The 20,929-nt window shown below is 46.9% G+C and overlaps 1 protein-coding gene across 4 annotated transcripts in view; it reads right to left on the bottom strand.

The window, feature by feature from the left end:
- Positions 1–20,929, bottom strand: part of SLCO2A1 (solute carrier organic anion transporter family member 2A1) — a 90,847-nt gene that overhangs the window by 34,642 nt on the left and 35,276 nt on the right. For all 4 annotated transcript variants that reach the window (XM_045030766.1, XM_045030763.1, XM_045030765.1 and 1 more), the window contains 3 exons: positions 18,140–18,277; positions 8,086–8,248; positions 1,061–1,276 (listed from right to left, as the gene is read on the bottom strand). In XM_045030766.1, coding sequence (XP_044886701.1) covers positions 1,061–1,276; positions 8,086–8,248; positions 18,140–18,277 — 517 coding nt within the window. The remainder of the gene's footprint in view (positions 1–1,060; positions 1,277–8,085; positions 8,249–18,139; positions 18,278–20,929) is intronic.

Raw genomic sequence — 20,929 nt, forward strand, 5'->3', positions numbered from 1 at the left:
ATCATCATCAATAAGTATAAGTGCTACCTTCTGGCTCCCCATTTATCTCCCTGAGGAGCAGCTCGTCCTTTCGCCAGTGAGGGACTGTCTTCTGGATGGCCTAGGTTCTATTCATAGAAGGATTTCAACAAGGTGGTGACTGCCCTACCCGACAGGGAGTCTGCACCAATGCAGCGAAGAGCAGCAGCCCAGAGTCCAGGCTAGCGGGCTCCTGCAGGAATGTATGGCTTCCCTTTGTTGAGGTTTAGTAATATCATTTTGGGGGGTTGTTTTTAGGAATTTTTGCATTCTATGTACATGTCCAAATGGGGGGTAGGAATTTTCTCTTTTTGCATATTGCAATGAGAAGATTTTTTTGGATACTTCCCAAAATTTGTGTCTAAATATGATCAACTTTAATTTTTATTACATGTAAAAAAATGACTTACATCAATTTAAGCTTTGTATCCTTATTACTGAACCCATGGGTTAGTGGGTTTCACATCTCTCTTCCTGGCACTAGGCCTACATTTTTTACCACCTATATATTTACCATAATAAGAAGCTAATATTTAATCATTCAAAATATAATAAAAATACATTTGCCGTTATCTAAAGAGATTTGTCCTTTGCCATCACAGCAATATCCCAAAGTAGTCAAAGAGGAAAATGTTTATGAAATCAAGAACTGAAATTTACATTCAATCAAATTGGATTTTTAAATTTTTTAATACAATTTTTAAAATTGCCTCCAGAGTTTGTAATGTGGTATTGTTTTAAACCCTGTGTGTGTGTACAATGCTATAGCGTGTCCAACAGAAATATGAGAATATACTGTCACTCAGTGCCTGAGGCAGGTTTAAAGTACCCAGCATGAATTAATGTTAGATATGAGTCAGGGAGCAGGGACAAATTGCACCGGGACACGGGGGAAGTCAACATGAAGTGAGTAGCCATTTCTGGTATTTTTCCGGTACGTATCAGATAAACACCAATTTTTACTTTGTTTGTTTCAGGGTGTTTTGTGGGTGTTTCTGAGGTAAAAGCCTAGCAGCGGAAGCCCTACAGACATGGGACTTACCAATATACAGCGGAGAATTGTTTGCCTCAGCAAAGTCATCCACATAGGAGATCCCAAAGGGCTGAATAGGAACAGTTCCAATCCCAACTAACAGCTGGGCAACGACCATCAATGCCCACATGCTGGTTGCCTCTTTGTGGGGGTCCTGGGTGGTGTTGGGACACACAAACATATCCTCCTTGTGGCAGAGATAGGCCTTGGTGTGACTGTTGTTACCTGGAATGAGATGGTAGTAGTGTTATAAACCCGAGCACCCACTCACTGACCATTACAACGTGCCACTATGCCCTCTCACCATCGGGCACCTTGTGTCATATTCTGCCCTCAGCACACCCATCTTCTAGGAGTTGTGTAGGTGTTACTGAGGGCATAAGTTGAAGCTTTATGAGAGGTGATGATGCATGAAAAGTGAAATCCCGGCTTGACTTTCAGGCCCAGGCTGAGTTTGCAGGGCTGGTTTTTGTACTTGTAAACTGAGCAGATCACGCACTCAGAGAGAATAAACTCTACCATACCACACGTAAAGTCGCCTCATGGAGTAGGACCACACTGTATGGCTGGTGATAGAAGGTGCACTGCCCACTCAATGCACAGATGAGGCTGAGCTAACTACCTAGACCCCTCTTTAAACCTCCTTACTGGTCACACATGCTTGGGTGTTGGTGTTCAGCTAGAACTGGGAACATCCTTATTTTAATCAGCAGCTGTCATCACCGTAGCATTCCTTCATGGCATGACGTTACCTTTAGTTTCAGGGGTCAGCGTAGAAAGGAAATTGAGTGGGGACTATTCTGATTAGAGACAGAGGAAACAGAACCTTTCCAGTAAGCCACTTTTGGTACAGGAGTAAAGATAACAGTGTTCACCCAGAAGTATTGCTCTAAGAAGTTCCAGGTTAGCTTTGCAAGAGAGGGTACTGAATTCCTCGCAAAGGCCACAGTAAATCTGGTTTCAATCTATCGATCAAAGTGCTTGTTGGTTCTAGGGTGACCAGATGGCACGTGTGAAAAATCAGGATGGGGGTGGGGGGTAATAGGAGCCTATATAAAAAAAAGACTAAAAAATCAGGACTGTTTCTATAAAATCGGGACATCTGGTCACCCTAGTTGGTTCTATTTTAAAGCAGGCCAAATAATAATGGATATTTGGGGAGGGGGAAATCTGTATCCAGTGTAGAATAAAGGCATCGTAGATGAAATATAATGATTCCAGGGCATTTATTCACCAGCTCTTTTCATTCTAGTTTCTTGTTCACCCCAATTGTTTCAACATTCCCAGCAACTCTTTTTAGTTAAGAAAATGATTCTGTGGTTCTTCTGTAGTTAGAGCAAATTACAACAAAACAGAAACAAATGTTTTTCAGATGATTATGGGTTTTCGCTGGCGTAATAGGACTGTGCATCCGAATAACAGGCTACCACAAAAATCCTTATGCAAGTTCATTAAAAGCAGTTCTTGCATGTGAGTGGTTTGTGCTTTCAGCATGAAGGAGCCTTCTTAACCATTGGAGATTTTTGCTTTAAAGAAAAGCAGAAGCAATACAACCATATTAAGGATTAATCTCATGCCAAATATCGTTTTGTAAAATCAAGTTGGTTGTAACTTAATGAGCACAGAAATACATGCCAGACCCACAACATTACTATTTCTCTTCTGTTCAGCATTCTGCATTTCTTTCACCTAGAGAAAGCCACCAGACAGATTTTATTTAAAGCTAACTTAAAATGTGCACAAGTAAAAAAAAACAAACCCTGGTATGCCCAGAGGCCTCGCAATTTAAGAAAAGGTAACTTGTGTGAGACACCCCTAGGATTAAATCTATTTCATCTGCTTTGGGATTGGAGCTTTAGAACAGTCAGGGCATGGGGACCAGGAAGGGCAACTAAGACTCTGAGCTGAGAAGAAGAGACAGATCTGGCTGGAAAAATTAGGACATGGCTATCATGGCCCATAGAGGGGCTAAATCCATGGGCACTGCTTTGACAATGTCCCCTTATAGCCAGAGCCCCCAGCTGAGGTTAATGAGGTGAAGTCAGCTGGAGTCCTTCCATTCACTTCAGTGCTCTCCTAGCAATTCCTCTTCCCAATTCCCTCCCCAGGGCAATTGTTGTAGTTGCTAAGGCTGCTTTCAAATAACCCAATCGGGAGTGAGCTAGCAACATCTTGTGGAGACCTCTGGGTTTTGGGTTGGTTGGTTTTGCCAACCCTCTATCCTGGTAGAGATTCGTTCTTACATTTAAAGGGTGGGGTTTTCAAAAGGACCAAAGGGTCAGGTTTTTAAAGGTATTTAGATGCCTAAAGAGGGAGTTGGACTAGATGACCTTCTGAGGTCCCTTCCAACCCTGAGATTCTATGATTCATATAGATATCTAATGGGGTTTTCAAAAGTGCCTATGTAATACTGACAGACCCTGGTTGTCGGCAGGTGGGATCAAACCTGGGGCCTCTGGAGCTTAGTGCATGAGCCTCTACCACATGAACTAAAAGCCAACTGGTTATTAGCTAAAGCTGTAGCACAAACTCATTAATCTCTCTCTCTAAGTGGTCTCAGTGCCACTAAATGGGACAGAAACCACACCCAGGAGGTGTGTGGGTTATACCTACTCCAATGGGAATTTGGTGCCTAGAGCCTTCAAAAAACTCACTAGGCATCTATTTGCCTTTACAAATTTGTCCCTAAGTGACTTTGGAATTTTTCAGAATGCCACCCAAAGCTCTGTGGGGCAGGAACTATAAATTCTTGTGTGTCTGTACAGCACCTAGCACAACAGGGACCTCATCCTGATTGGGGTATCTGGACCCTATACATTCTAATCATAACAATAAGAATATCTTAACCCACAGAGACCCTGGCACTCCTGACAAGTGTTCTGAGACTTCCAGCTAAGCCTGTGCCAATGCAATCTGTAAATGCACATAGCCAGCTGTCAGGGGATTGCCTCTGGAAACCACACTGCCACGGGAGCAGGCAGGAGTCTGGCATCAATAGAAGGTTGCCCAGGGCAGCATGGCAAAGGAATCTATCCTCTCGTCTCACTCCCTGAAAACTTATCTCAGAGCCAGTTGATTATTCAGTGCCCTCTAGTTCTGGGTAACTAAAATAACAAATAGTGGCCAACTCAGCTCCCCAGAATACTTCATGGTGCTGCTATGGGAGTTTGCAGGTTTATGTCTGTAGAGAGGAATGTAACTGTGCCACCTTTCATATCACCATGTAACAGCACAACACGCATGACTGGGCTTGTGCAGCACCACGTCTAAACACAGAATCACAAGGCCTTCTCCATTACTGGGCCGATACCAGTTTGCATTCATCACATTGGTGGGGAGCACAGGTAAGGCTTATGCTATACCACAACCCCAGCACAACAGACACAATTTATGCACCAGCACAGCTTCAAGAAATGCCTGGAACACCACAGCCCTGGAACACCACACTCCATGTGACACACCTGTCTATGAATGCCACAACCAGAAGCCACAAGGCTGTGTTTTGGTTCAGGCATTTTAACATATGAGGCTCTAGTAAGAAAAGAATCAGAGCAGATGACATCTATTCCCTGATCCATTTAATTGGTCAATAAAGAACAATCCCTGTTGTAAATCCAATCAGTTCGCAAACTGTCTAGCTGTGGGACCAAGACTCCTTGGTAAGATCACTGGGACACGTGGCATTTGTCTGACATCCTACCCATGGGCTAGTCTGTTAATCAGCCAACTTTTCAAACAAAAATGTTTGCGTGTGGATGGAAGTGAGGCAGCTAGTGATACAGGTAAGAACCTGGTTTTCATACTTGGCTGAGGATGAACTCTAGAAAATGTGTAGTTCAGTGGTGGAGAGTTGTTTTTTTAATTATGTTTAATAGAACCTGGACTTCAGAAGAGCACTAGTCATGGCAACTTGCCCAGAGCAAGGAAGTACTGACCTGGAATAACAAAGCCAGGGGGCTTTGCCTTTAGCTTTCCCTGTCCCCACACCTTTCAGCAGAGTTAGAATGAGTCAAATATCCATTATTGTTATTTATATTTCAGGAGTGCCCAAAGGTCCTCACTGAACCTGAGGTCCATCACACCAAGTGCTGTACAAACACAGAGTCCGTCCCTGCCTAGGTTGCCAGTTTTGGTTGGACGTATTCCTGGAGGTTCCATCACACGACATTCTTTAATTAAAGATTAATCTTTAATTCCTGGGGACTCCAGGCCTATCCTAGAGGGTTGGCAACCCTATCCCCATCTCAAATTATTGCAGGAGCGACACACACCCTCTTGGTGGGAGACTTTAGTGAATCTGAGTCCATGTCTCCTTTTTTGCAGAGAAGAACAACTAAGTCTAAAGGCTGTTTTTTCAGAATTTCACAATTTTCTTGTGGAAATCTGGCTCCAACCAAGTGTGCTCACTTAAAAGGCTGGCCCTGGAAGGAGGAAATTACAGATTCCTGATGGCCGCTGCCTCCATCTCTAGCCAGCCTGAAATGGTACCACCAGCAACACCTTGTCAGGCAGCAAACGGGGGCTTTTGCTGGCACGTGTAAACCTAGGATTGCTCCTGGTATGCCTGAAAATGGGAATGTGCTTGCAGAAATGGGAAGCCAAGCGGATTGCATTCAGATTAGAGTTCTGGTTGCCTCCCCCGCATTGTTCCAGGATAATCACCCCAGGAGGGGGCTGAGCACAGAGCACCATCATGCTTCCAGCTCTTCCTGCTTGTCAAGAGAATTGCTCTGGCGGCAGGGCACAGGAAGACTGACACATGACAAGCAGAGAGACATGCACGCATGTCCATTAACTTCTCTGGACAGGCAACATATATCCACCATATAAAACCCCCAATCCCACGGGGCTCCTTTGGCCCTAATCCAGCTTGGCATTCACTTAAATAATAAGACATGATAGGCAAGTTATTTCACAGAGATTGCAGCATGCCTCACAGGTGTCAGAAGATGTGAGGGCAGAGGGCCAAGTGGAGTTAAGCCCTCCAAGAGGTGCAGCGACTGCCCTGAAATGCCCTGCCTGAGATGCCTCAGTGTTACTATATAACTGAATGAATAAGTACACGGAAGTCAAAGCTGTGCATTGGCATGGTTGTGACGAGCTGAGATCCACAGTCCTAAAGCCATAATGTCATTTACAAAGGCTTCTCCTCACTGGAAATGTCTTCACACCCCCTTGCAGGACAACTGCATTTGTTTTATTGCAGTTATCAGCTCCTAGGGCAGGAATGCTAGCAATGCAAAGCTCCATGCGTATGTACAGGGGTCACTAAATGATGCTGTGTATTTATATTAGGCAATGCCAAGAGGCCCAAACTGAGATCAGGGCCCCATTGTACTGGGCGCTGTACACAGACATAAACCCTGCCCCAAACAACTTGCAACCTCAGTAGACAGCAGATACAGAAGTGAAGTGACTTGTCCCAGGAATCAAACCCAGGTCTCCTTACTCCCACCTCCCCTAGCCCACACGGCCACTCTCTAAACAAACATCTGGCAGTAGCTCATTTGTTTTCAATAGGTTGGTTAGTCTGTTCTACTGCTCCCTGAAAGAAAACAGTAACTAACAACAGTGCTGCTGGCTCTAGCAAATGAATCATGCGTCTCATGGTTGCGGAGCCTGCAGTGGCAGCTCTTCTGATGATGCATAAAGTTCCTCTGTTCCCACCATTTTCAGGGCTGGTTTGGAAACATGGGCTGTGCTCTGAATGAGAGCTTGTGGGGTGCAGAACTGGGCCCCAGCCTTGCCACATCAGGCCCTATGGGAATAGAATGGAGCAGAGGGTTGTGGAGTTGGGGAAGAGCTACTGCAAGAGCCAGGGGCAGGGAGAAAAGGAAGCGGGACTGGGAGGGAGAGTCTGGGAAGCAGTTTCTGGATCCCAGGGACAGGGGTGGTTCTGGGGCAGCAGAGAGGAAGAATAAATAAAATAAAAATGAAATATTTTTAGCTATTTCTGCAATTAACTATAATTGGATCCATTTTTGTAAATAAAACTGTCATTATTACTGGACAATGTATCTAGTAGTTCACAATTATGCAAAGCAGGCAGAAGGATTTAAAAGAAATGTATGAAATGCATTGAATATGAGGAGGAATTCAAACGAAACAATGTTGAAGGATGATAAATGTAGTCACTGCACTCAAAATGGGTTCTGTAGTTATGTCAAACTGGCCTAAAACCATAAATCTCTCTGGTCTTAAATCTTATCCAGCCAAGCATCAGTCTTGCAGTCAGTCCACATTGTTCATCTGTCTTAGGGTTTGTACACTGGCCCATCATAATTCATGGAGGTCATCTAGTCCAACCCCCTGCTCAAAGCAGGACCAATCCCCAGACAGATTTTTACTCCAGATCCCTAAATGGCCCCCTTATGGATTGATTTTATAACCCTAGGTTTAGCAGGCCAATGCTCAAACCACTGAGCTATCCTTCCCCCCTTGGCTGTGAGGGGCACATACAGCTCATGTTTTCTAAAATAAGGGCATGATTCTGTGTGTCTGACTTATGAATGAGCAGGTGCCTGTACCCGAGAATAGGAGGGAAATCCAGGGGGAAGGGTCAGGGAGGAATGGGGTGGGGGGCCGGGTGGAGGAGAACTAGGAGGGCGGAACTTGAGACAGTCATAGGAAATTAATGAGATTTTGCCTGTCTTACAGGGTCAGTGGAGTCTCTACCCAGCAGTCAGGGAGAGGAGAGGGATGCATGTGTGTGCGCGCGCATTAAAGGTTGTCTTTTCAACCCAAAATGACCACGCGCACACTGGCAGAGGAGCAAAGGGGAGTCAAATGACAGAGTAAAAGCCATGATTTCATGGGTTTTTCAAATCTGGGGATTTGGGGGCTAATCTCAGGATTTCTGCTCTCTTGCAGCTAGCAATACTGCAGTAAGTTCAGTTCTTTCACACGATCTGCACCCCCAGTGCATTCCTGGCAAGGAGAAGGAGAGGGAGAGCATCCTGACTGGGGAGGCTCATGCTGCCCCCAGTGGATGTGGTGGGGAGTTATACCCCCCAGGAGGAGATCAGGTCACTTACCCGTGTTCATTTGGGCAAACTCGTACCGGTCAGAGAGGAAGTGTGGAAGGGTCACCAGGAAAGCCCCCAGAGCCAGCAGCAGGCCCCCCAAGCCGATAACCCGGGGGCGGTGAACTCGATTGCCAAAGTAGCTGACGAAGATGATGAGGGCGACATTGCCAATCTGGGGTGGGGAGAGCAAAGTGGAGAGAATGTCACGGAGGGCAGGAAGGAGACGCATGCAGGGTGACCAGATGTCCTGATTTTATAGGGACAGTCCTGATTTTGGGGTCTTTTTCTTATAGAGGCTCCTATTACTCAAAATGAAAGGCACAACAGGGCACCATGCACTGAGAGAAAGGGGTGGGGGTCACTACAAAGGCATCGTTAGCCACCCTGTGCTGAGACAGCACCTCACAGCATCCCCTCTGATAGGACAGACTTAGGGCATGTCTACACTACAAAGTTAAGTTGATGTCCACCCACCGCAGTAATTAAGTCGGTCAGGCATGTCCACACCACACTCATTGTGATGGTGGAGTGCGTCCTCATTAGCAGCGCTTGCTTCGATGCAGAGAGCAGTGCACCATGGGTAGCTATCCCACAGTGCAACTAGCTGCAGGTGGGGTTGGGATGGACTTGCAATGCCTCATGGGACCAAAATATAGTTGCCGGGGGGAATGGGAACATGGCTTCAACCTCCCATGATGCAGCTTCCTCCCTCTCTACCCTGATATCAAGGGCAAACCCATGTTTTTTCATGCCTTTTTTCAAAACCCAGGCTTAGCCACATGTAGCCCAAGAAGCATGGACCCTGCTCAGCACTATTGTTGTGAGCATTACAAACACCTTGCGTCTTATCCTGCAGTATTTCCAGAGTTGAGATAGGAGCTGTCACGTGGAATATTGTGATGTCTTTCAAGCAGCCCTGCTGTAAGCCATAGAATGAAACAATTCCCGGGTGCTGCTGGCAGTCATGCAGCAGTTGAACACGATGGAGCACCATTTCTGGTCCTGGGAAACAAGCACTGACTGGTGGGATCACATTATTATGCAGCTATGGGATGATGAGCAGCAGCTGCAGAACTTTCAAATGTGGAAGGCCACTTTCCAGGAATGTTGTGCAGAGCTTTCCCCAGCCCTGAAGCGCAGCAATACTAAAATGAGACCTGCTCTGACAGTGGAGAAGCAAGTAGTGATTGCTCTGTGGAAGCTTGCAATGCCAAACTGCTACTGGTCGGGGGGAATCAATTTGGAGTTGGTAGATCCACCATGGGAGTTATTGTGATCCACATTTGCAGGGCCATTAATAGACTTCTGTTAAGAAGGGTAGTGACTCTGGACAACGTGCAGGACATAGTGAATGGTTTTGCATGATGGGGTTCCCTAACTGCGGTGGAGCTACTGATGGAATGCATATCCCTATCTTGGCACCAAACCACCTTGCCAAAGAATACATACACGAAAGGGGTACTTCTCAATGGTGTTGCAAGCACTGGTGGATCACGGGAGGCACTTCATCAACTTCAACTGGGATGGTCAGGAAAGGTGCATGATACACGCATCCTTAGGAACATACGTCCGTTCAGAAAGCTGCAAGCAGGTACTTTCTTTCCAGATCGCAAAATAACCATTGATGATGCTCCTATTACTCCCCACCCAGCCTACCCCTTGCTCCCAGATCCTTTTCAGCAGTGCTGCTGCCAAGCCAGTTCTCCCTCATTCTGTATTTGTGCATTTGGTTTTATTTCCCTAAGTGTAGCACTTTACATTACATTTGTCTTTGCTGAATTTCATGTTGTTGTCTATAGCCCAGTTCTCCTCTGAATTTCACTGCATCCTCCAAATTATTGGCAACCCCTCTAGCTTTGTGTCATCTGTAGACTTGATCAATATGCTCTGTATACCTACATCCAGGTCATTAATGAAGATAACAAGGAGTCTGGTGGCACCTTAAAGACTAACAGATTTATTTGGGCAGAAGCTTCAGATGCATCTGAAGAAGTGGGTTTTTTTATCCACAAAAGCTTCTGCCCAAATAAATCTGTTAGTCTTTAACGTGCCACCAGACTCCTTGTTGTTTTTGTGGATACAGACTAACACAGCTACTCCCGCTACTTGACATTAATGAAGATATTAAACAACACCGGACCCAGAACAGATCCCTGTGGAACCCCACTTGAGACCTCCCTCCAATCTGACATCATTCCACTAGTAGTTTCTCTTGCTTTGTGGTTGTTGAATGTGTTTGTGTGAGGGCCCAGAGAAGGCCAGATAATGATTTAACAGACTGGGCTTCACTCTTTTCTGGGAATCACTAGCCTGTTTTAAATATCCCTTTTGGGGTAAATTGTGCATTATTACTGGTTTTTAAAGAACAATGTTATTGCTCATGTGCAGGGCCCTACCAAATTCACAACCATGAAAAATGCATCATGGACCATGAAATCAGAGCTCCCCTGGGAAATCAAGCTATTGAAGGAGAGGGGGAGGGGTTGGGGTTCCTCAGTCACTGCTCCAACTGCTACTCCCGGCCGGGCTGGGGAGGGATGGGACTTCCTCTTCCTCTGTATGACTGTTCTTTGGGGGAGATCAGACCCACTTCCAGGTACCTCCCCTGGGTGCAGGAAGCTTCAGCTGGCTCTGAAGCCAGTGCAGCCACAGAGCCTCCTGCAGCCGGGGGAGGTACCTGGAGGTTGGTCTGATCTCTCAACACCCCAGCCTCTGGCCAATAACAGCTATGCAGGGGAAAAGGAAGTCCTTTCCCTCCCAGCCTGGCCAGGACCAGCACCTAGGAGTCCCTGGCTGGGGTGCTCCCAGCAGCACAGGGAGATCAGACCCACCTCCACCTCCGGGAACTTCCCTGGGCTGCAGGAAGCTGCTGCCTTCAGAGCCCAGCTCTGTAAGCAGCACTGAAGTGAGAGTGGCAATCCCACCAGCCCCCTACAATAGCTTTGTGACCCCCCACAACCCCGCTTTGGGTCAGGATCTCCACCATTACCACACTGTGAAATTTCAGATGTAAACATCTGAAAATGTGAAATTGACTAATTTTAAACCATATTACTGTGAAATTGACCAAAATGAGCCATGACCTTGGTGGGGACTTATTCATATGCTAAAGGCTAAAGCTCGGCAGGTTTCCTTAAAACACCAAGTGGAGCATCTGAATTCCAGACTTGGCTTCTCATTGTCTGGGTTGTCATGGATTGGGGCAAGGTCTGCCAGAAGAAAGGGTTCCACTCATCTTCCAGCTAGTTAACAGCTGTTACAGGTGGATGATTTAGGCTTCTTCATATCCTCAGCTGATATAAACTACCCTTGCACTATTGACATCAGTGAGGCTATGCTGATTCACACCAGGTGAAGATCTGGCCCTAGATAGCTTTCAACACACACACAAAAATATGCTCCATAACAATCCCCTCAGTGTTGTGTTGCATAAGGATTTGAATATACGACTAACACAACTAAATCCCCACATGATGCTTTGGAAATGTCCCTTTTGGGAGCAGCATAAACTAACAACCTTCCCTCCATCACAATCCATCACCACCTCCTTTCCCATTTGTTCCTGACAGAGATAGGCTCTGGCTCTGGCATCTGGAGCTCTGTAATGTGAGGTGATATTTGGATCTAGGTGTTCAGTTTGAAGCCATTTCCCTAGTATTGGTCGGGCTCAACGGGTAGTGATCAATGGTTCCATGTCTAGTTGGCAGCCGGTATCAAGTGGGGTGCCCCAAGGGTCGGTGCTGGGGCCGGTTTTATTCAATATCTTCATTAACGATCTGGAGGATGGTGTGGACTGCACCCTTAGCAAGTTTGCAGATGACACTAAACTGGGAGGAGTGGTTGATACACTGGAGGGTAGGGCTAGGATACAGAGGGACCTAGACAATTTAGAGGATTGGGCCAAAAGAAATATGATGAGGTTCAACAAGGAGAAGTGCAGAGTCCTGCACTTAGGACGGAAGAATCCCATGCACTGCTACGGACTAGGGACCGAATGGCTGGGCAGCAGTTCTGCAGAAAAGGACCTAGGGGTTACGGTGGATGAAAAGCTGAATATGAGTCAACAGTGTGCCCTTATTGCCAAGAAGGCTAATGGCATTTTGGGTTGTATAAGTAGGGGCATTTCCAGCAGATCGAGGGATGTGATCATTCCCCTCTATTCAGCACTGGTGAGGCCTCATCTGGAGTACTGTGTCCAGTTTTGGGCCCCACACTACAAGAAGGATGTGGATAAATTGGAGAGTCTCCAGCGGAGGGCAACAAAAATGATTAGGGGGCTGGAACACATGACTTATGAGGAAAGGCTGAGGGAACTGGGATTGTTTAGCCTGCAGAAGAGAAGAATGAGTGGGGATTTGATAGCTGCTTTCAACTACCTGAAAGGGGGTTCCAAAGAGGATGGATCTAGACTGTTCTCAGTGGTAGAAGATGACAGAACAAGGAGTAATGGTCTCAAGTTGCAGAGGGGGAGGTTTAGGTTGGATATTAGGAAAAACTTTTTCACTAGTAGAGTGGTGAAGAACTGGAATGGGTTACCTAGGGAGGTGGTGGAATCTTCTTCCTTAGAGGTTTTTAAGGTCAGGCTTGACAAAGCCTTGGCTGGGATGATTTAGTTGGGTTTGGTCCTGCTTTGAGCAGGGGGTTGGACTAGATGACCTCCTGAGTCCCTTCCAACCCTGAGATTCTATGATTATTGCTGTAGAGATCTCAAAACAATTCTACAGAGCGTACGATTCATAGACAAAATGGGTGAGTTGTATAAAGTTATAATTACAGGGGTTGTGTCAGTTTGGAACAAACTTAACATTATTAAATTAGTTAATTGTGGCTAAATATCCTTTTTTATATATTTGTGTGGCCTGACTCGTTTGTCCCTTGTGATTCTTGGAATTTCTTTAATAGTAAATGAGAAAACTTTATAATCCCAGAAAGACAGGCAGGGGAGCTCACATAAAAATATTATAAAGCGTTGAAACAAAGACAACTCTGTTGTTTGAAAATCGATGGTCTCTGAATAGGATGACAGAGACTGTTATTTCAGCCACCTCACAGTTATTGCTGTAATGGAATGTCTGCCTTGCTCTGAAGATGAAGTCTCCAAGCACAGGACAATATCTTTTATGGATGAGAAGTACTGGGGACGTTGGTATGTCCCAGCTGTGAGTGTTAGGACATGGTTCAGGGCTTTGCCAGCACATTTCAGGGGGACTGACATTATAATCACTTAAAGCTGGTATTTGGCAGGTTCAGATTGGAACTTGTATGTTTCACCACATTTTAGGTCTGAGCCAAAGCCCAAAGTCAATGGAAAGAGTCCCACTCACTTCAACGGACTTTGGATGTAGACTTGTATCTAGAATGGTTTGGAGCACAGGAAATATACTTTCCAGAAGAATGACCACCCTGCATTGACAGGGTGCACACTGTAAAGCCATATGGATGTGGATGATAGGTATAATTTGTGACACTAAAAGTTTAGGGTGGGATTTTCAAAGGTGATCAGCATTAGCCTAATTCTGCTGCCCTTGAAGTCAGTGGTAAAACTCTCATTGACTTCAAGAGCACCAGAGTCAGGCTGGTGCTGAGTGCTTTTGAATATCTGTAAGGCTAGAATTTTCAAAGAGGGACTAGGAGAGCTGGGCAACCAACTCTCTTAGGTTTCTTTGAAAATCCCACCCTAAATCCATAATTTGTCAGTTGAGCACCCTACATATATACAGCAAGTACCATTCCAAGTAAGCAGAGCACCGGCATTTGTCCTAGAAAATGCTGAGAACATGAATGTGAATAAAATATATTAGACTTTCATAGGAACCAGATAATCTGTATTTGTTCATTTCACAAAATACACTCAATTATGCATTCTGGGGTGCATGCGTATTTTACCATTGGTTACACAGCAAGAGATAAAAATAATTCCTCAAAATTGAGCAATCACTAATTTCCACTCCCCACACAAGAACCTGGGAAAAGAAATGGGCACCAGGCCCTAAAGGTTGACAAACATGGGCTCAGCCAGACCAGTGCAGGAAGTAAATTCCAGAGATTAAGATTTTCCAATAAGAACATTTAGTACCCAGACAATTACATCTAGGGCTGTTAGCTGGTGTGCCCTAGTGACCTCAGAACCAGAGAGCTTTCCAATGAAATGCAATAATCTAACCAAGAAGTCACTAAGGCAGAGGTCACAATGGTGACACCCAGATCCAAGAGAAAAAGCTCACAAAAATCTGGCCTGGCATAAGTGAGAAAAAGGGGCTTTGGGGCACCAATGACACCAGTGATTCCAGGAGGAATCAGGGATCCAAAAATACTGCGGTGAACTGCTTTGGAACAGAGAGAAGAGACCCCCTTCACTGATGCAGATGGAAACACGCCTCCACCCCACTTATTACTTATCCTCAAGATCCTTCCCCAACCCACTCTGGGCCAGATTTTCAGAAGGGCTCAACACACAACATGCTGAACTCTCTTGAAATATCTGATCATATGGAATCTATGCCTGTCCGGATTAAGCATCCAAATCTTGCCCAGAAATTGGGTTAGACTAAAAATCTGTGCCATCCACAACCCATAAGAACAGGACAGAGCTGCATGATATCACAACATATTGGTGATAGTATTACCCAGGTCATTTCAGTACCTTCCTCAGCAGCTCCACATACACATTGAACAGGGGGGGTCTTATAGGACCTCATGTAAGCTAAATACCCCATACAAGAAACCTAGCAATCACTTCAAACCACCCTCTAGGACCTCATGAGCAGGAAAAAGCTGGAGCCATTCAAAAGCAATAACTAAAACAATACCACAGGTAAGGCCCTCAGGCCAGCCAACAAAATATCATGGTGATTTGCTGTTGAATGCTGCCGAAAGATCTAAGAAAACCAGCATGGACACCTGACTTTCATCCACAGCAAGGAGGAGATTGTGGGCCAATAAGCTGGTATGTGGCTGGGCCGGTGCTATCTGGATGACTCCATAGTTGCCTGGAGATGATAGGAGAGCGGGAGACAGCTGGCCAGACTGCTAGAGATATGTGAGCGGTGGCCTAACCACCACATATGTGAAGGAAGCTGGCAACCTGCCTTTCCAAAGGGAAGTGATAACTATCTTAATGGGCCAAATTAAATGTATAGAGAACAAATGAACGAGATAGAAGGTAAAAGGAAATAAAATGTTTAGGATGAAAGAAGGAAAGAAAAGCATTAATCTGGGTGTCTAACCAGTGCTATCTAGCTAGCTACTGTCTAAGGCACTTCTACACCACCTCTCACCATACCTAGCTAACTGTTGGCTTCTATATACCACTGTGCACCGATTTCGTGCCAGGACCTGCATTGCAATGTTAGTTGAGTTTCTCCAATTGGAGCTTCCCATTTCAAGAGCCGTACATGCAATAAGGAACAGCCTTGGTGGAATTCTTGAAGAGAACGCTCTATGCATGTGCAGCATTCACCTTGTTAATTAAACACCTCTGAGGTTTTACATTTTTCCTTTCCAGACTTCCAGACTTGACTCTACCCTACACGAAAGACCAACCACTTGCCAAACTTCAGGTTTAAATCAAAGCTGTTCCTGAGTCATAAGGAGCTGAGTTATAACTCGAAAACAGACAAATTGAGGCCAGCCCAGTAATACAGTGCTACCGCTGCCCGAAACCATGCAGGGAATGCAAGTTCAAAGTCAGTCCTTTGCTTCAGGGTCAGCAGGAGCTAGGAGCACTGGGGAGCATACTCCATTCTTAGGGCTGTTGATGGCTGCGTCTCCTCTTAGCAATGACCAGAAGGAGCTGAGAGCATAGGCACTGACTCCGTGGGTACTCCAGGGCTGGAGCACCCATGGGGAAAAATTACCGGGTGCTCTGCACCCACCAGCAGCCAAGCTTCCCCTGCCCCCTCCTCACCTCTTTCTCCCCACCCCCAAGCATGCCGTGTCCTCCCCCTCCCTCCCAGCACTTCCTGCCCACCGCCTAACAGCTGTTTAGTGGCATTTAGGACTTTCTGGGAGGGGGAGGAGCAGGGACACGGCACGCTCAGGGGAGGAGGCAGAGAAGAGGCAGGGCAGGGGCGGGGACTTGGGAAAAGGGGGTGGAATGGGGGCAGGAAGGGGACGGGGCTGGGGTGGGCAGAGACTTTGGGGAAGGGGTGGAATGAGGGTGGGGCAAGGGCAGTGCAGGGGCGGGGCGAGTGGTGAGGTCGAGCACCCACCAGGCAGAGGGAAAGTCAGCGCCTATGGCTGAGCGTGTTTGGTGAACAGAGGCACTGATTGACGTTAACACTGCTGCAGGAGTGGAAGGGGACCATTTACACATTCCCTGTTCAGGGGCTGTAGGGCCTAGTCCATCACTGGTGCAGAGCTGAAGGCAGCCTTTGGTCCTGATTCAGCAGGGTGCTTCAGTATACACCTAACTTTAAGTGCCTTGCTGAGTCAGGGTCCTAAGTTGTGCCCCTGTTTCAATGTCCCCTATTGAGCTTTGCAGGGGCATGGAATTGCCAGGGCTCAGGTTTGCCCCAGAGATGCCTCCCCAACCCCGCCATGCTTGAAGCCCTCCTTCCTCTAACCTGTCCCCACTTTGACACCACTCAACCTTCTGCCCACCCCAGAATGCTGCATGCATCTGCAGCTGCTGCAGAGATGGCACAGAGCAAGCAGAACTGGCTCTGTGCCTGGGCAGAGGGGCCTATGCACCTGTGGCATTCTCCAGGGGATTCATACGTGCCCTACAGCCCCTTTTTCACCAGTCTAGCTGGATCTATGGGCCCTCCTGGGCACCAGGAGTGCAGGGGAAAGAACAAAAAACCTATAATTCAGGGGCTAAACCACAGCTGTAAGCCAGGTCCCAGCCCAGAGTGAATGACAACATCTGAGTTAGGAATGCCTGAAAACAGAGATTTCTCATGGAAAATGCTAACAGATCCCTCATTATGGTGGCACTACTCCAGCGCTGCTATAATAAAACCTAGCAGCATTTGGTAATGCTCTATTTTAGTCCCAGGTGATGCAAAGGATTCGGTAATGTTTTGGCAAATGCCCATGAAACAAATTGGGGGTTGCACCTTCATGTAACAAGACATCACACATTGCATCCAGCAGTACTTCTGAGGGCCTGGCATGACGTTCATTTCAGTTAAAACCATGGGAGTAGCTTGCCTCCACTGCAGATAGGCACCAAGATGTAGGTCAGGTTCTCTTCCCAGCAGTGATTAAAGGGAGAGAACCATGTTCTAGCTTTAGCGGGTTCTCTCTCCTCCTTACATCTCTGCTAAGACTATCCCCTTAGGAGGAATAGAGTATTCTAAGTCACAGTGGCCTCTAATGAAGAGTCCCACTAGCTGCCATCCTCCAAAGCTGTGCGCAAACTATACTTCTTTCCCTGAAATGGCCCCACTCTGCTGTAGCAAATGGTGGGAGCACTAGTGTAGACAGGGCTAAAGCCACCCTGGAAATTTGAAACTGTCATGCTTGTAAGAGTATGACATGATGGGCAAAACACCAGCGCCCAACTGAGCCCAGACTGCACTGGCATTCCCACCATTGCTGTCACAGCCGGGTGTAGCAGCCATGGGGAATTTTAGGGACACGAATGTAGTGCATATGAGGTCCAAATGTCCTGCTGCTGGCTGCTTCTGCTGCTGACTCCCAGCTTTCCCACTGTGACCCTGCAATCCTGCAGCACCCCTGCTGGTGGGAGGGAGTACTGTATGTGGTGTGGCAGAGACGGAGGTGGAGCACCAGGGCAGATGGCCCGATAAGAAGCATCTGCCATTTAAAAGTGAGAGAGGGCAAAAAGAGAAGGAAGAAAGGGGGGTCTGGGGCAATACTCTGCTTCCCAGACACCAATTCTAGTCCCACCGTCACTTAGACTCCTGCTTCTCCCAAATTTCTGTTTACCCTGATAGTGGGAGTCTCTGGCAGACAGACCCAGCAATCAGCTCATCTGGCACTTACAGGCTTTGCTAAGGAAACACAGAGACAGGGCCCAGAGGTCCTTCACAGAGAGCAATACCTCCACCCTCATGTCTCCCAGCTGAGCCCATTCGCGTGCGTCTGAGGCAATTACCTCATGCAGGCTGGAGATGAAGCCGGAAGAGAGACTGGAGAGCCCAAAGCGCTTCTCAATGGTGGTCAGGCTGCTCTTGAAGTTAGCACTGTAAAGAAGCTGGAATAACTGGAGAAGGCCATGGCAAATCACAAACACCTGTGAGCAAAACAACACAGTATTACAGTTAGTAACTGAGCCATGCCCCCACGGAGCCAAGAGCCACACCCCATGCTGGCGTGTAACCAATTCAACAGTCATGGACACATCCGCTTTATAACCATCACACACAGCATGTGTGAACATAGCAATCAGCTCGGTCCAGGAGTCACCCTCACAACCTCATCAGTCAGAGGCCTTCATTTAGGAGTGATTTCATTATTAATTTCTTTGTGCACGGGCACAATTCCCCAGCACATTATCTGCTCTCAGGGCCCCATTTCTGCTACAGCCGACCTAGGAGACCAGGATGGAGCTTGGCTTCTGGATTCATTCACCTTGCTTCTGGCTTGTTGGCACAGTGACATGAGGTCCACTCTCACGCTGGCCTGATTCCCCCAAAGGCAAGCATCCCCCTCTGCAGCACTCCCAGCTCACAGATTCAGAGACGAGCTATGGGCAGAGCAGCACCAAGAACTATACAGACCTCCTGTGCAGGCTGAATGCCTTCAATGAGGGCTTGTGGGAGGACAGTAGGAGGTGGTAATGTGTGTCCTGAAACCTAGCTAAATATTCCTGTGCCGCCCAACAACTCCAGGAGAGTCACTCATCAGTTCTTTGCCATCTATAGCAAGACAAAACCAAAGCTCCATGTTAGCTGTGTGTTCCCTGCTCCCTGCCGGCTAGCAGTATACGCCCTAGGCACACTGACTCCCTAGCTAAAGAGATCTGTCATCCTTCTTCCCTTGTGCCGATGCATCCAGAGCCCTACCCCTGTCTCACCACCGCATGTCTGACATCTTTTGCTCCCCAATGGACCTCACAGCTGCAGAGGTGCTTCGAAGGAGTCGCTGTGCCAGCTAATACCAAGGTTTCTGGGGTGCAGCTGAGGCCCAAAGCCAGCGAGACACAGCTGAGCAGAACTGGGGACACCATTGCGGAAAAAGGAACTGCGGCAGGAGAAGCAGGCGTGCCACAGCCGGAGGAGAGTGGTTCAGCACTGACCTGCTGGAAGGTGACTTGTTGCCAAGCCCCTGTACTGCACTGGCACCCAGGTACCACTTACGGTCTCTGTAACCCTATGGCTGCCTCTCTCCCACAAGCTTTTGTTTTCTTTGTAGCTGACTAGCTGAGCAGCAAAATCAGAGCCACTTGGGGAGTGGCAGCATGTACAATGGGTAGGGCTGGCCTGGGATCCAGGAAGCCTGTCTGCTATTCCTAGCTCTTCCACTGACGTGCTGTGTGCCCTTGGGCAAGTCTTTCCATGCCCATTTAAGCTGGGTGGGGACCCAGAGAGACAAAAGATTCCTGCCTTTTATGTAAAATGTGGGGCCAGCGACTGTGTCTTATTCCGTGGCTGTGCAGTGCTCAGCACAATGGGGCCCTGAGCTCTGCTGGTGGTGCTGAAATACGAATAATAGCAATTATGATTTTTGTATTTAATAAAAAATAAATTCAGAATTAGACCCAGGGACCAATACATTTTGTTTTGACTGGTTTAGGAGTTAGGAATCTCTCAGCCAGCAATTTGCCTAGTAAGCTTCACCCCAATGTACTCTTCCATGGCAAGGCTGATGGGGGAACCATTAGTGAAAAAGCCGTAACGAGGGTTAGATCAGGCTTGTGGTAAGCATGAGTGGCTCAGTCCCTGTGTGGAGGCTGCAGGACGGGAAGGCTTACTCCTTCATATGGTGGGTGAAGTGGTACAAGCTGAAATGGAACCTTCCACTTTATCTACTGTAGGTGTGAGAAATTCTGCTGTGGGCCCCCTTCCCAGGACATCTGTGTGCTACGTAACAAAACGGACTTTTAACTCTGTCTGGAACTCTGGACTTGAACACTCTCTGCAAGCAGTTGCTGGGCAGTCCTGGCCTGATAAGTGATTTACTGCCTCAACTGCGGCTGCTTTACAGACCTCCTGTGACTTTTGCAGCTCAACCTTCTTCCTTGCTGCACCATCAGAATCCTGGAATAGGAAAACGCATGGCAGGGGACTCTGGTTCTTTAGCAGCAGGCTGGCTATAGATGCTTACGAAGATGGAAAGGTCTCCTGAAAGGACTGCATGCATTATTCCTTCTTAATTAATTTGTTAATGTTTGTGCAGGGCATTGAACATGTAATTATGCAACAGAAATGCTAAATATTATGACTAAGTAGTACTATGTATATGTTCACTTTTATGGCTGCTGGGGATTAGGGATTATATACTGTAGAATATTTATTGTGTTTATATAACCTGGAATACGTAGTTTTATTGCATTTTATCGGTTCCTGCAAACAACTTATCCTTTCTTCGCTGCTGGGAAGTAATTGATTTAGTTTGGGAAGGAGTGTTGTCTAGTGGTTAGAAAAGGGGACAGGGAGTTATGTTCTTAACTCTGCACTGATTATTATTTGTATTACGCTCGTGCCCGGAGGCCAGGGTCCCATTGTGCTAGGTGCTGAACAAACGTCTAAGAAAGAGACAGTCCCTGCCTTGCAGAGAGAGACTTGCTGTGCTGTCCAAGCAAATAACTCAGTGCCAGATTCTCAACTCATGTATATCGGTGTAAAACGGAGTTGAAGATCTGGCCCATTATTATCAAGATGTGCCTCCATTTCAGTCATATATAAAACAGGTGAAACAATCCCTCATCTAAGAGGTCGGGTTA

Source organism: Mauremys mutica, chromosome 9, assembly GCF_020497125.1.
Source record: "Mauremys mutica isolate MM-2020 ecotype Southern chromosome 9, ASM2049712v1, whole genome shotgun sequence".
Classification (NCBI taxonomy): domain Eukaryota; kingdom Metazoa; phylum Chordata; order Testudines; family Geoemydidae; genus Mauremys; species Mauremys mutica.